This window comes from Amphiura filiformis, chromosome 5, assembly GCF_039555335.1.
Source record: "Amphiura filiformis chromosome 5, Afil_fr2py, whole genome shotgun sequence".
Taxonomy (NCBI): Eukaryota; Metazoa; Echinodermata; class Ophiuroidea; order Amphilepidida; family Amphiuridae; genus Amphiura; species Amphiura filiformis.
This window is the reverse complement of record NC_092632.1, coordinates 29,397,975-29,412,149: the sequence shown is the minus strand read 5'-3', so window position 1 is coordinate 29,412,149 and position 14,175 is coordinate 29,397,975. Positions and strand designations below refer to the sequence as shown.

General features: G+C 36.1%; 1 protein-coding gene across 1 annotated transcript in view; it reads right to left on the bottom strand.

The window, feature by feature from the left end:
* Positions 1 to 14,175, bottom strand: part of LOC140152935 (kinetochore-associated protein 1-like) — an 82,414-nt gene that overhangs the window by 63,915 nt on the left and 4,324 nt on the right. The window contains exons 2-4 of the mRNA XM_072175487.1: positions 2,063 to 2,195; positions 827 to 1,063; positions 37 to 112 (exon numbers count right to left, since the gene is read on the bottom strand). Coding sequence (XP_072031588.1) covers positions 37 to 112; positions 827 to 1,063; positions 2,063 to 2,188 — 439 coding nt within the window. The 5' untranslated portion in view covers positions 2,189 to 2,195. The remainder of the gene's footprint in view (positions 1 to 36; positions 113 to 826; positions 1,064 to 2,062; positions 2,196 to 14,175) is intronic.

Below are 14,175 nucleotides of genomic sequence, written 5' to 3'. Positions count from 1 at the left end.
TTAAAAACCTTCAATAAAAGTGTACTTAATGCTTACCTGATTTGGTGCCAGGCACAAAACTCATCTGTTGAAAACATTTGGTTGTGTAGTTGCTCTCTCTAGATATAAGGCTCTGTCAAAAATAAAATTCATGAAAATGTAATTATATTGTATGAACAGTATGATCACTTGCATGTATGATATTCAATGAAAGGTTCCTGCTCATATGTATAGAGAAATTATGATGTGTATTTTTAAAGCGTTTTATAGTAAATTGTAATTTGCTATTAATTACACAGTGCTGCTCGATGTGTACAATATTATGGTACTCAAAAACTACTCATGGTATTTGCATCAATACTAAGTCATGCACATTCGGGCTGGAAAAATTGAAACTTTCCTGCCAGAAGTGTGCTACAGGAATCCAGGTACCTAGCTGTTTAATAGAAGCAAAATTAATTAAAACGCATAACTTTATCCAGCTTTGGAAAATAAAAAAACTTCTGGGACTTTACCAGGATGTCAGTTGCTACAATTACACCCCCAGCTAAATTCCTACTACATCTGGCAGCCGCATTATATGCAGTTTGATACCAGTATAGAGGCCCTGCATGAAATTATCGATTGGCTCCAAACAAAGGATTTGAGCCGGTGTTCTTCACCGTAGTTATGGCGGAGTGCAGTCCATTCAATCAAATGTTGTCATCAACCTATTTGATCGTGGTGCAGGGTTATGTGTGTGAGACGAACTGTCACGGTAGATTGCAATCATGCTTTTGTTGAATGCATTTGAGTAGTCCGCCATATTTACGGGATGATACGTCACATGTAAGGCCTCTATACAGACCTGTGAAAACAAGGTTGTCTTCATCTGCACATCCACAAAATTAATCACTCCTCTTGTCTCTGCCACTACCGCCAATGTTGAATCATCGCTCCAAGCTACAGCATCCACTTCTGAATCAAAACTGAGAGTGCCGTTAAAATCTTGACAGGAGTCGGCAAACAAGGACACTTGCCTGTCAGCCGACACACAGAAACCATCAGATCCACACGCTGCATGGATTACTGGGTTGCTAATCACCTGTGTCCAGAGGAAAAACAAGGAAAGGGTGAATTAAGAAATAAAAGGTAATGATGTCATACACCCAAATAATGTCTGGGCACTTTGGGGCAGTTACATTGTAAATAATTTGTGTAGCTGAACCCATTACTCCAACGTTTCTACTGCCGAGGACACATCATTTAGGTGTAAAGGATAGGGCAGCAACCTTTATTTCCATTCTATTGCAGCAAAAGTCTGTGCATTTTGATACCACACTTTATTCGCTTGAGTTGCTCCAAGGAGGTGAATACAAGTATCATTTTGAAATTTTTACCATAGTTTGTCGCCGAGGTATAAGTATGTTAGTGTCATAGACCAGATGAGGAAATTCTCTTTTGGTCTAGGCTCTAGTGTCCTTTTATTAAATCAAATTAGGATTTATGCCACTAGACATACCAGTTCAAAATGAACACTTTTTAATCCAACAAATAAATGCTTAGCTGTATTTTTATTGCAATTTGATTTTGTTAAGAAATTTCCTTTCAGTATAATGATATTAGAGTGCAGTTTAGCAGACCTGTACATACATACATACATACAAATAAGATTTATATTGCGCTTTATCATGAAATACCAAAGCGCATTACAAGAGATTCTACGCTACAACAAACCCACGCTACAAAAACATGCAAATGGAACACAAACAAAAACAATATTAAGGGATCTAGAATGAGCGCTTATTGCGTTCCGACAGCATTCCCTGAGGGACACGAGAGCACCTCAGACCCACCGAACCGCACTCTGAACACGAAGCATGTCCCTCTGATACCAAACAATTTCCACCTTTTGAAAATCACAACACAACACAAACCCCATGACAAATCATAAAAATTTAATATTTTTCAAATTTTTGACACATAACAGCCCTCGAAGCACACCATACAAATCTAATGATATACTCCCAAAGTGCATGCAAAAACATGCAAAAACTGATATTATTTAGTAATCAAGGAAAACAAACGGAAAAGAATTAAATACCTCTCCTCTTGGTGAGATGGTAGATAGCGTATCAACCTGGAAGAGCGCTGTCCCAGACTCTTGCCGTGGTCCAAAATTAGCAGTTTCCTCCCCGCCAAAATCTAACTCTACATCATCCCATGACATGGTGAATCTGAAAGGAAAGAAAGAATATTCATGACAGCTGTTGCTGTGAATCATGAGTACGGTACCCGGTAACAACAATTTTCCAAAACATAATGTACCAGTACAATTTTATCTGGCATCCTTAAAAAATGGATAAAGAAATGGAAGAGAGAACGGGAGGGAGAAGGGGAAGAGAGAGAGAGAGGGGGAGAGAGGTGGAAGAGGGCGTGGGTATAAGATGCATTGCGAGGGGAATATATGCCCGAAATAAAATCGAGGTCAACGGAGGTCAAAGGTCATTACGGAGGGGTCAAATTTCAAACTCTATCGTGCAGCTGGTACCCTAGCTACAGGGCCATTACAGCTACAGATGCACTAGTGTTTTTAAATGTTTTCATGACCTTTATTTAACCCGCCATTTAATGTTATTAAAACGTTTTTACCAAAACCAAAACCCAAAAATATAGGCCTAATCAGTTTAAAACGTTTTAAAAACGTTTTGTGTTTGCCGGGATGGCCTTTCAGACTTTCACATTAAAATGTAGATTACTTGGTAGCTTTAGGGGCCGTCCATAATTTTCGCCATTTTAAGTTATGCACAAAGCGTGCATAGGAGGGGGGGAGGGGGTAAAAAATTTGGGCATGTGTGCATAAGAAAAATGGCGATTTGTTTGAGCAATGAAAAAATATGATGAAAGTGTAAAATAATAGTATTTTCCCAACATTTTATTTATAGCTTAATAACCTAAGAACATTTTAATGAAATTCTTTAACAAATTCTATAATATATAAATAGTGATTTTATCTTTACCGGTAATGTTTTATTTTGAGTCTATTATGCACAGGGGTCCTATAGGCTTATACCTATTGCTGAATATAAAACTTTATTATGGCACTCTATACAGCATCTTAGTGTTTGATTTTCAACAGAAAATTCCTAAAAGTTGAAATAGTAGGCCCTACTCATGGTAAATTTTTCGCCATTTTATTTGTGCATAACTCGAGGGGGGGAGGGGGGTAAAAAGTTATGCACGCTTTGTGCGTAAGTGAAAATGGCAAAAATTATGGACGGCCCCTTATATTATAAATGGTCAATGATTTAACATTTATTATTGTTATTATTATCATTATTTATAAACATTGTGATGATTTTTTATTATTTTTTATATAAATTTTTATTTCATTTGAAATTGTAATATTTTATATTTATTTAACTTTTATTCCATGCAGATTTATTCCATGCAGATTTATGCGCACACGTTTACCGTTTAACTTGGTCAATTTTGCAGTGATCCTCTGGGGATAATTGCCTATCGATTGGATTGATCATGGATATAAACGTATTGGTGATGTGACTGATGTCATATAAGCTTAACTTTGGTGGACAATAGAATAACCATTGATTGACAAGGTTACCCTTAGTTCACCACGGCGATGTGATGTGGGAATTGCATAGGACTGCACAGAGATTAAATTTGGCACAACGATTTCTTCGTACCCACGCCTAAGTGTGTATATGAATGCACATAAAACACATATAACATTAACCACATACACAGCACCTGTTGGAACTCCCGGTCGGAGCCGGGAGTTTCAATTATTGGAACTGGTCGTAACGTAAGTAAGCATATGTGCATCATCGCTTTAGGCGTTTTTATGTTTTGGGAGACTGTGAGGGATCCCAAACAATGGGTGATGGAGCGCTGCAATATTCCTTCAGCACTCTGCAGTATGGTCTTAGCCTTATACGGTGGACAGATAGTATCAGTTTGTGAATGAGGACAACGTATAAGTTCCTAGGTTACCCTAGCCTGTGTTATGCACTTTCAGTTTCGCATGCGTTTGAATGGGAATTATTTTGCCTAGTCGCCACAAGTTTAGGGAGCACATTTCTTCAATATTTTGACAAGTTGACATAAAAAGTTCTATTCTATATTGTTTGGCAATAATGTCTTTTGCCAATAGTATGTCCAAAGTTGTAATTTTGTGTTTTTGATCGCAAAGATCGGATAATTTTATTCCCGATTCCAATTCTGCACCCTTCGCAAGGGTGTAGAATTCGGCAGAACTTTGACGATAATTTTGCCTTTTTGGACACTAAAATGCATTGGATCCTTAATTTTGTTTCAACCGAGTCTTAAATTAGCAAGCACAATAAGGTGGGTATTAATTTTATATATCTTTGATGAAATTTTGAAGAAATTTTTCGAATATCTGACCTGCGCAAACCGTTAAGTGTGTATTTTCCATAGACAGACAAAATGGCATGAGCCAGTCCTCAGGTACGGTATGTATCGTAGGACTGGCAAGCAAGTCTAGGTTACCCTGGCGTCTAGCCCTAGAACTCTGGCCATAGTATCTGTTTTTTACTTCCACTAGGGCCAGAGGCACTTACATTGAAAAATTTGTTGGGCATGCTTGAACGATCCAGTACAAAAAATGAAAGCATTTCAATGCTTGATCGAACCAATACAAATGTGTGTCAGGACACTAATTAACATGATATATAACCCACTTGAGAACACACAATCGCCGGTCACTGATTTCTAAAGATGCATTTATACTCAATCGCTTTTGCAGAAACCTGAATCGCACACATGATCAGTGTACTAAATCGCAGTCGTATTTGCCTGCAGTGCTGAGCATGCGCAAGATTCGCTGTTTTTCAAAAGCGACACATAGGCCTATATTGACACCCTCTGTCAGTCAACGTTCTCTAAAATTGCACACATAACTTGTGCAGTTAACGACAATGATTCAGTCTGATGATGAGTAACCCTAGTGCCGTACTAGTATGTTGCCTTTCGTATTCGCCGAGGAGGACAATTTCGACCTCCTCATTTGTTTACAAACAGAGAGGTACACAAAAGGCCTGTCAAAACTGTTCCGCTAGTTCAAATACTCAAGTATCAAAAGGATGGTCCACAATAGAGTGATTCACGTAACATGAATAGGGGATTAAAAAACTGTGAAGTACATGTAGGACCATGTGCTTCTTTTGTCGAATTTGGCAGATGTCAAGATTTTGAATGGAAACAGTTCAGACCCAGAACACGATCATGTCAGAAATTAATATTTTGTTCTGGGTATGATTATTCGGACTAGAGTAACCCATGGGTATAAACACAGCTTTACAGTAAGGCCAAAAAAAAAAATTGTTTGTTTGTCCATAGAGGCTTATGAAACAGTTGGGTCGGTAGGTCGGATTTTTTTTTTTTTACAGATATTGCACTTGAAACTGACAATTTGAAGAGTGGTAAATAAGTCAAAACACACAGCACTTTACTGGTTTAACTCTTGAGATGGTTCTGCATGTTATACTCTTCATTTTCTTTGCATTTTCTTTCTTTAAATTGATACTAACCACTGTTTTATACGGTGTCCCATCGATGAAAAAAAAAAAATCAAAATCAAAAAAAAAAAAATTAAAAAAAAGACACGGTCGGGACTCGGGACCAGGGTACACGGTCGGTCGGAAGTGGACAAACAAACAATTTTTTTTTTGCCTAATCATGTATTTACACAATGACTAATTTACATAGGCACAAAAGACCGTGTTCATGTACCGTTACTCAGCCAAACATGGCAGTTGGCAGAGTAGGTCCTGGTCCCCGGATGTTCGGTACATGTTCCTATCTCCTCAACGTTATACCTTTCCAACAAGGAAAGAGATACGAAAAAGCGAATGCATGTCTACTGGCGTCCCTAGCCGCTTGTCCCAAGCTAGTCTCCGACCAAGTCAAGATGAACTTGACTGAGTACCGCTTGGGCTAGCTCGAGATACTCGAGATAGGTAAAATACAGGTTTACATTTACTATCTTGCATTAGGCCAAGGAAAGCCGATTTTGAGTTTCCCGTCACCCGCCCTCACTTCATTTTCTGACCCTCACTTGAATTCATTAAATTATTGTGAATTGTGATTTTCCAAAAAATACTGATAAAAACTGCAGAGATGCCAATGCGTTGCGAAAAAAAAATCTGAAAGTTGCAAACGTAGGGAGCGGTTTAACAAGTCTTGTCCCCATGGGCGGGGTCCAGGGGCAAAGTCCCGGTGGGGGAGGGTTTGTACACATTTTACACTGCAGGAGACACCATTTCTGAGGGTAAAATTACATTCAAATGGATTAAAAAATAAGGTTATTTTGAAAAAAACAAGCTTGATAACAAGCCTTGAAGACTATCTATTATACATGTAATTTTAAAATCTCAAAATTATACCATAAAATATACAAATTAGGTACCTAGGCCCAGGCAATTTTAGCAGAATTAGCACCCCAAAAGGCCATTTTTAACATAAAAAACTGTTTTAGACTTTTTTGAAAAAATGCTTCCTTCATCCCAAAAAAGTGGTTTTAAATGTTCAGTTTCCTATACTTTTGTACATGAGAGACATTCTCCAAAGTATTTTTTTGGCCTAATAACATGGCCTACATGGCTGAAATGGATATATATATATATAATGCATAATATAAAAGGATGATTCATCAAATTTTGACCACCCCCAATTTTTTTTTGTTAAATTTTCAAAAATATTTTTGGCCAAAAAAGCAAGTTATATGCCCTAAATTACTTGTTATTGAATGTTGGAAACCATAGAAATACTCCTGCTTAAAAAAAATTGCCAATTATATGTTTACAAAGTTGGATAAAGTTGTACATTTTAGTTACACGAAGAAACGATAAAAACGTATAAAAGACGATAAAGTTGTTCTCTAAAACCGCGTTTTCTCAGCAATCAAATATCGCAGTGAGTCAAATGTTGGTGCATGGATGTATCTTAACCAGTGTTCTTAATTTACCGGTAAATTATAAATGGCGGTTAATTAACCGGTTAATTAACGTTAATTAACCGGTAAGATTGGTTAATTATGGTTGGAAAATATATAAATCTGAGCTCGGAATTCAATATATGCCATCATACTGACGAACATTATGCAAGTATTTAACATGCATGACATGAGCAGATGAAGTGTTCTTTAAAACATTAAAATAAAAAAATTATTTTCATATAAACTTATGTCAATTCAACCCTGTTATAATAACCTGGTATAATCTGTAACTCTGCTGTGGATTTTGGATACTTGTACAACGGGTGGTGGGGAGGGGGGCATTCTGCTTGGTTGAAGGTATACGGGGATGTGCCACGGTTTTGGGATACCTTTTCAGCAATTTTGGAATATCTATGGGTAAGGACAGAGAAAATGTGCTATGCGCAAAAAGCGCCAAAATTTGCACATTTTGGGTCATCAATTTGTTTACGCTCTTTAGCAATGTCATATTTCATTGAATTTACAACTGTATGAAAAAACACTGAAAACAGACGAAAATAGTAACTTTTTGCACAAAATTTTTCAAAGAACCCCCCCCATAGATTTGTACATATGCTCATAGACATAGACCATATTATGATATTTGATGTTCTACATGACACTCTAGGACTAGAGAACAAGAAGAAGAAAAACTATTTTAATATTTCCAGTGAACATTGAAGTGATATTAAAATGTTAAAACTTAATACGTCAGAATAATTCAAAATTCATAATTAACCTATTTTACCACCGGTTAAATATGATGCGGTTAATTAACCGGTAAGATTGAGGTTAATTAACCGACTAAGAACACTGATCTTAACATTATTTTTGTGTGTTTATACAAATTTTTAGAATCCGTTTGAAAATCCTTCGTTTAAATCATTTTTACGCACCATGTTCACAAGATCAAAAACATGTTCCATGCAGTTTTTTCAAATATTCGCTCCGTATAAAACCACGCCGAGTGATTGTTTTCTCCTTTTTGTATTGTACTACAAATCGACCAAAGAAGTAATGTTGCCATGGGGAGGAACCAAATACAGTACCGATTAAATTTTATTAGCCCGTTTTTGGGAACAATTTTCGAGAATCTTGTACCACAAAACACTGTTATGTTACATTATCGATATCTGGATTGTGGAACGTTAATTTTGATTTCTAACTGCCTACATTATTTCTCAAAAGTATGTCGATTCCTTTACCATTTGAATTTCACTCCAAATTTAAGCAACTTTTGCAAAAATCGAGGTTTTTCGCCATCGATACCTCCGACATTTACAGCGGTGATGAGATTGTTTATCATAAGAGCCTGGTATGCACTATTCGATAATAGTCAGTTTGAGATCAATCGATTTCACAGGTCACTCAGTAGCTCAATCGGCTAGCGCCGTCGGACTCACGCTCGACTATACAATACTATAGTTTTGAGCTGGAAAACTTTGGTACGTGTTCGAGTCCCTACGTGGTCCATTCCATCTATTTTATTAGGCATACTAGGCCTATTATAGCCTATAGAAGCATTGATTTATTTCACGACAGATATCATCCAGGATAATTTTAAAAATTGAAAATTTAGAAAATCCAAAGGAAAATTGCAGAAAACGCCCACAATCACCCCCCCCCATCAGCCCATATGGTCCTATCATGGTCACCCCTTCAACATATAGGATGACTCACGAGCCGTGGTTTGTCCGTGGCCCTAGTTCAGATTGATACACTATTGTACGCTGTGAGTTCATTCTTTTCTGCATGGCTGTTTCCATTATTAACTTACGCCCCTCTGGAATCAAGCCTTGAAAATCAATTGTATTTAACCTTAATTACTTTTACTTCTACTGAACAGCTAGCAATGTATACTAATTCAATGTGTTCCTGATTGTTCAATAGAAGCAAAAGTAATCAAAATGTACAACTTTATCCAACTTTGTAAAATAAGATTGGCAATTTTTTTTAAGTAGCAGTATTTCTATGGTTATCATTGGGAATCTCATTTGGGCTAAACATCCATCTTCAAGTGAGTGAGCGGCATACATGCATGTTGGTCATATAATGAAAGGCAGAAAAATAATGAATAATGAAAAAGTTACCTCACTTGTTTTCAAAAATTATGTGACGGGAAACTCAAAATTGACTGTTAGGGGCCTTATCTTGCTGTATTTCAGCTAGAGCGCCAGACAACAAGCTTCTGGGTTTTTTTGGAGAACAATACTGTTACGTAAGACGAAGAAGAAACCCGCCCCGAAACCCGCCCCGGAGCCCGCCCTACTCATTATTTCATTGTACTTATAGAGGCCCTGCATGAAATTATCAACTGGCTCCAAACAAAGGATTTGAACCGGTGTCCTTCACCGTAGTTATGGCGGAGTGCAGTCCATTCAATCGAATGTTGTCATCAACTTGTCCTATTTGATCGTAGTGCAGGGTTATGTGTGTGAGACAAACTGTCATGGTAGATTGCAATCATGCTTTTGTTGAATGCATTTGAGTATAGTCCGCCATATTTATGTGATGATACGTCACATGCAAGGCCTCTATTGCAATTTGCCTTGACACATTACGTAATCAACACAAAGCTTTTGTGAGGACTAGTGAGTGGATAAGAAATTGACAGCGGAGGATACGAACGACACACCGATTTTTAGTTGTCAATCATTCATGAATTGCCGCAACATTTTAGTATTTTACTGCATGGCATTCCACAAGCACCATGACAAATTATGCCGTATTTTTCCAAAGTCAGATCATCTCATATGAAGTAAGCTGAATGCGATCTGTACTTTTGTAACATTCCGATCGCTTTTGATCACCTATTAATCGATTTAATTTGCTTGAAAACATGTTTGCTGATAGTCATTGCATGTTTGCTGATAGTCATTGCATGGTTTGCAATGACTATCAGCAAACCACTAGTGCATCTGGTCTGATAAGAGATCTTGGCTGGGACATGTTAAGCACACGGAGGAAGATCGCTAGGGTCAACGTACTACATAAAGCCATAGGGGGTCACCTGGCCCTACCAGTGTCGGACTACCTGCGCCCGCCAGCCGCTACACAAGAAGATCTACTACCAACACTTTTATACCATACCACGCCAGAACCAATTGTTTCAAGAACTCTTTTGTGCCTCGCACCGTCGTGGATTGGAACTCACTTCCACCTGATTTCCATTCAATTGAAGGGTAACAGGACGGTTCGCACCCTTTAAATTTCGGACCCGTGCACTTTCGCCCCCTTGTTAAACCACGGGTAATGTGCTGCTGTTGATTGATGATGCACGATCGATCGCTTCAACTCCCGGCGGTACAGTGGAGTGTTGTATGTGTATAGTATTGGTTGACTGTTTGATTGTCTGTGTTTGCAGTACCGGTACTGAGCCCAGCGTGTACAAAAGCAAATAGTATTATTAGTATGTTTACCCGGGATGTTGATGGACTCTCCGGTTCGATTGAATTTAATAGGCCTATATTATTACAATATATTAAATGTGCTTCGACTGAAGATTGGTATTCATTATGTTTTTGATTTGTAATTTTATTTTACTTAGGCCTATTTTATTTTATTTCATTTCTATTCTATTTTATTTTATTTTATTTTAGGCTTATAGTTTGAATTCGTCCATAAAATTTTGAAGTGTCAATTTGTAAACTTAAATTTCGTCTTTGGTCAAATAAATTCATATTTTGATCAAACATATTCATACAATGTTCATTTAATTTCGTCCAACTGTATTTAAATTTCGTCCAATGTAGGGGTTATCAACTTAATGTGTAAATATATTTCGTCTTTGATCAAATCTTTTCATATTCGGGTCATTTAATTTCGTCTTTAACATAAAGCATGTAGAAGTAGGCCTGCATATTTTCTTTTTCTTTATGTGTCTTTCTCTCTTTAATTCTTTCTGTTTATCTTTCCATTTTTATATATTTCATATTTCTTTAATTTGTTTTCTTTCTTTCGTTATTTTTTTTTTTTTTTTTTTTTTTTTTAGTTTTTAGTTTTTTGTTTCTTTCTAATTTTTATATCATTATATATAGGTTTTCTCAGTTAATTTAACACATTTTTCGTCGTGTTTAATATCCTGTTAAGTTTGAATTTGTCCTTAAAATTTGGAAGTGTCTATTTCACTATTTGTAAACTTAAATTTCGTCTTTGGTCAAATAAATTCATATTTTGATCAAAACGATTCATACAATGTTCATTTGATTTCGTCCTAGAGCGCATTGAAATCGTCTCACCTGCTTCATGGACAGTACTTGCACAAATATAATTCGTCTTTGTTAATTAATTTTCATGCTTTGATCAAAGCAATTCGTCTTCCATAATGCATTGTAGGCCTTCATTAATTACATCTTAGATTTCAACCACTAGTATTGTGTTCTTCATTAATTAGTATTATTTCTATTCAGAAAATAATGAATTTCAATTAAATTCAGATTCACTTTCTTATTATATAAAATCATTTTGATGCAATTTTTATTCAATTCTTCTCGAATTTAAATCATTTTGATTCAAATCCATATCTTCAATACGAAAGGTCAAAATTTTCAATTGATCGTCGGCTTTTCATCCCACCTACATAAATCATCAGATTTATAAAGTTTACTTCAAGTACTGTTAAATATCAAAAATATATCAATTTTTAATGATTTGCCATAAAATGAGTAATAAATTGCGAATTTCAAAAATCAAAATTATTTGATATCAGAATGACATTCTTCGTATTCAGAATGCAATTCGATATGTCTGATGTGCTCTAATGTCCCACAATAAATACTGTCCAAACGCTCATACCCCAGCCCTTAATTGATTTAATATAATATTGCTTGTTCACTTCAAATAGCCGAAACTTGGCAATGCAACATCCGATTTTAATGGGGTAAAAATATTTTAAAGCTAAAACTCTGCTGAATTTAATAAGTAGCAAAACTCAAATTACACATATATGCTCATTTTAGTCATTTTCTTAGCTAACAGCCCCCTTCACCACGGCGGTATCTTAATGCGGTATCTTAATCCGCTAAATACTTTATGCCGACAGGATGTTTGAACCTCAAGATGTCAATAATGTAATAGCATCTATTTTTAGACTTTCTTTCTTTTTTTTATAGTGCCCTTTTTTTCTTTTTTTTTTATCAAGAAAGCTGCTTTGTCTTTTAAAACATGTCTTGTTTTTTGGATGTTGCTGCACATAATAATTAATTTCTATCAATTAGATTTGTGCAGTTCATCTTAATTTCTTTGTATTTATTTTTTTCTTTTTCTTTTTTTTTTCTTTCTTTCTTTCTTTCTTCTTTTCTTTTTTTCTTTCTTTCTTCTTTCTTTCTAACACTTACACATTAAAGTATTTATTTTGGAACTTAGCTGCAAATATTATGAATTGCAACTAAACACAGAAACGCTATATTCAATTTATTATTATAACTATTATTGTTATTATTACTGTTATTATTATTATCATCATTGTTATTATTAGGGGCTGTGTAATAATTATGAGCCCTGGGGAGGTAAAATTGGGGGAAGACATTTTGACGAGCGAAAAGGGGAGGCAAGCAATTTTGGCCAGCCGAAAGGGGGGCAAGTGATTTTTGGCACACATTCATGTGGCGCCTTTTAAATAAAATGCTCTAAACAGTACGGAAACGCTTTAATATGCAAATTATCCTGCTCGCCGCTCGCAACATATATATCTAGACCATTTAAGGTTTGAAAATTGGGATCCCAAAAATTTGGCATGTGTAGGGGGGGTCAAAGATTTTTTGGCGGGCCGAGGGAGGGGGGCAAGCAATTTTGACAGGCCGGGGGGGCAAGCGGTTTTTATGGCCGTTCGAAATTAATCCTCGGGGAATAATTATTGCACAGCTAATATCATTGTTATTATTATTATTATTATCATATTATTATTATCATCATATCATCATATTATATTTTTAAATTAACTTTGTTTATATTATTATTATTATTATTATTAGGCCTATTATTAGTATTATCATATTATTATTATCATCATATTATATATGTTACCCCCCCCATTGGATTTTGAGTCATACTTTCATTGTTTTTAATTTTATCTATTGCTTGTTGACACTTGTATCCTTTTGGATCCATCCTTTGGTCGTCATTGGAACCAATTTCCCCTGTTTTTAGACATATTATAATTAATAATTAAATATAAATTTATTATTACTACTATTTATTATTATTACTATTTTTATCATTGAATTCTAATTATTTCATTATTTTGGGTAAGCCTGCTGCTAAAATATTTGGCCTATATATTCTGAGAAAAAAAATCGTTCCTCTATTTTGTTTTAATTAAAGGAGGATTTCGTGATCCTAGCATCCTCTTTTTATGACATTTTTCAGTAGGCCTACATATCCACGAAAAAAGCCTATTCCCAAAATTTCAGTTGATTCCGATTTTGCGTTTGCGAGTTATGCATGATTATGTGTATTATACTGCTCCATAGACAATGCGTTGTAATTTCGTTCTGGTGCACCAGAACAAAATTCAAATTTCACGATATCTTTGCAAAACGAATTAATCTGCAAGAAATATTTTGTACATAAACATTATGTAGCCAGAGGTTTCAGTGATATAAAAATCTCAACTTTTTGGAGAAAAGTGGGGGATGAGGCTGTGGATCACGAAATGCCCCTTTAAAATATCATTTCTTTCCTTCCTTTCCGGGTTTATCATGACTTAATAAGTGCATGCCCGACGGCCCAGTATGATAAACATACTACGCCGCATCGCCGGGAGTTCAAGCAATCGATCGTGCATCAATCAACAGCATGACAGCAGCACAATACCCAGCGGTATAAAAAGGGGCGAAGTAACGCACGGGTGCGAAATAGAAAGGGGCGAAAGTGCACGGGTCCGAAATTGAAAGGGTGCGAACCGTCCAGCATTCAATTGAAGAACCCAACCAATTCAAATCAAGCACTTCAGAATACTACAAGAACCAAGACACAAATAATGATATCAGAGACTAACTAGCAGCACAGCATTGCGCACTCACACCCTCTTCGTGTGATTCCTTGTGGAATGTTGGAGAGTAACCAGAAAGAAGAAGAAGAAGAGTTCATGTTGTGTACATGTAAACTTTTAGCATGGTCATGGACACAAATGAAATTACGATGCAATACAATGCAATTTGAATCGCGCAGCAGTTCTATTAGTCCGAGGTGCTCTGACG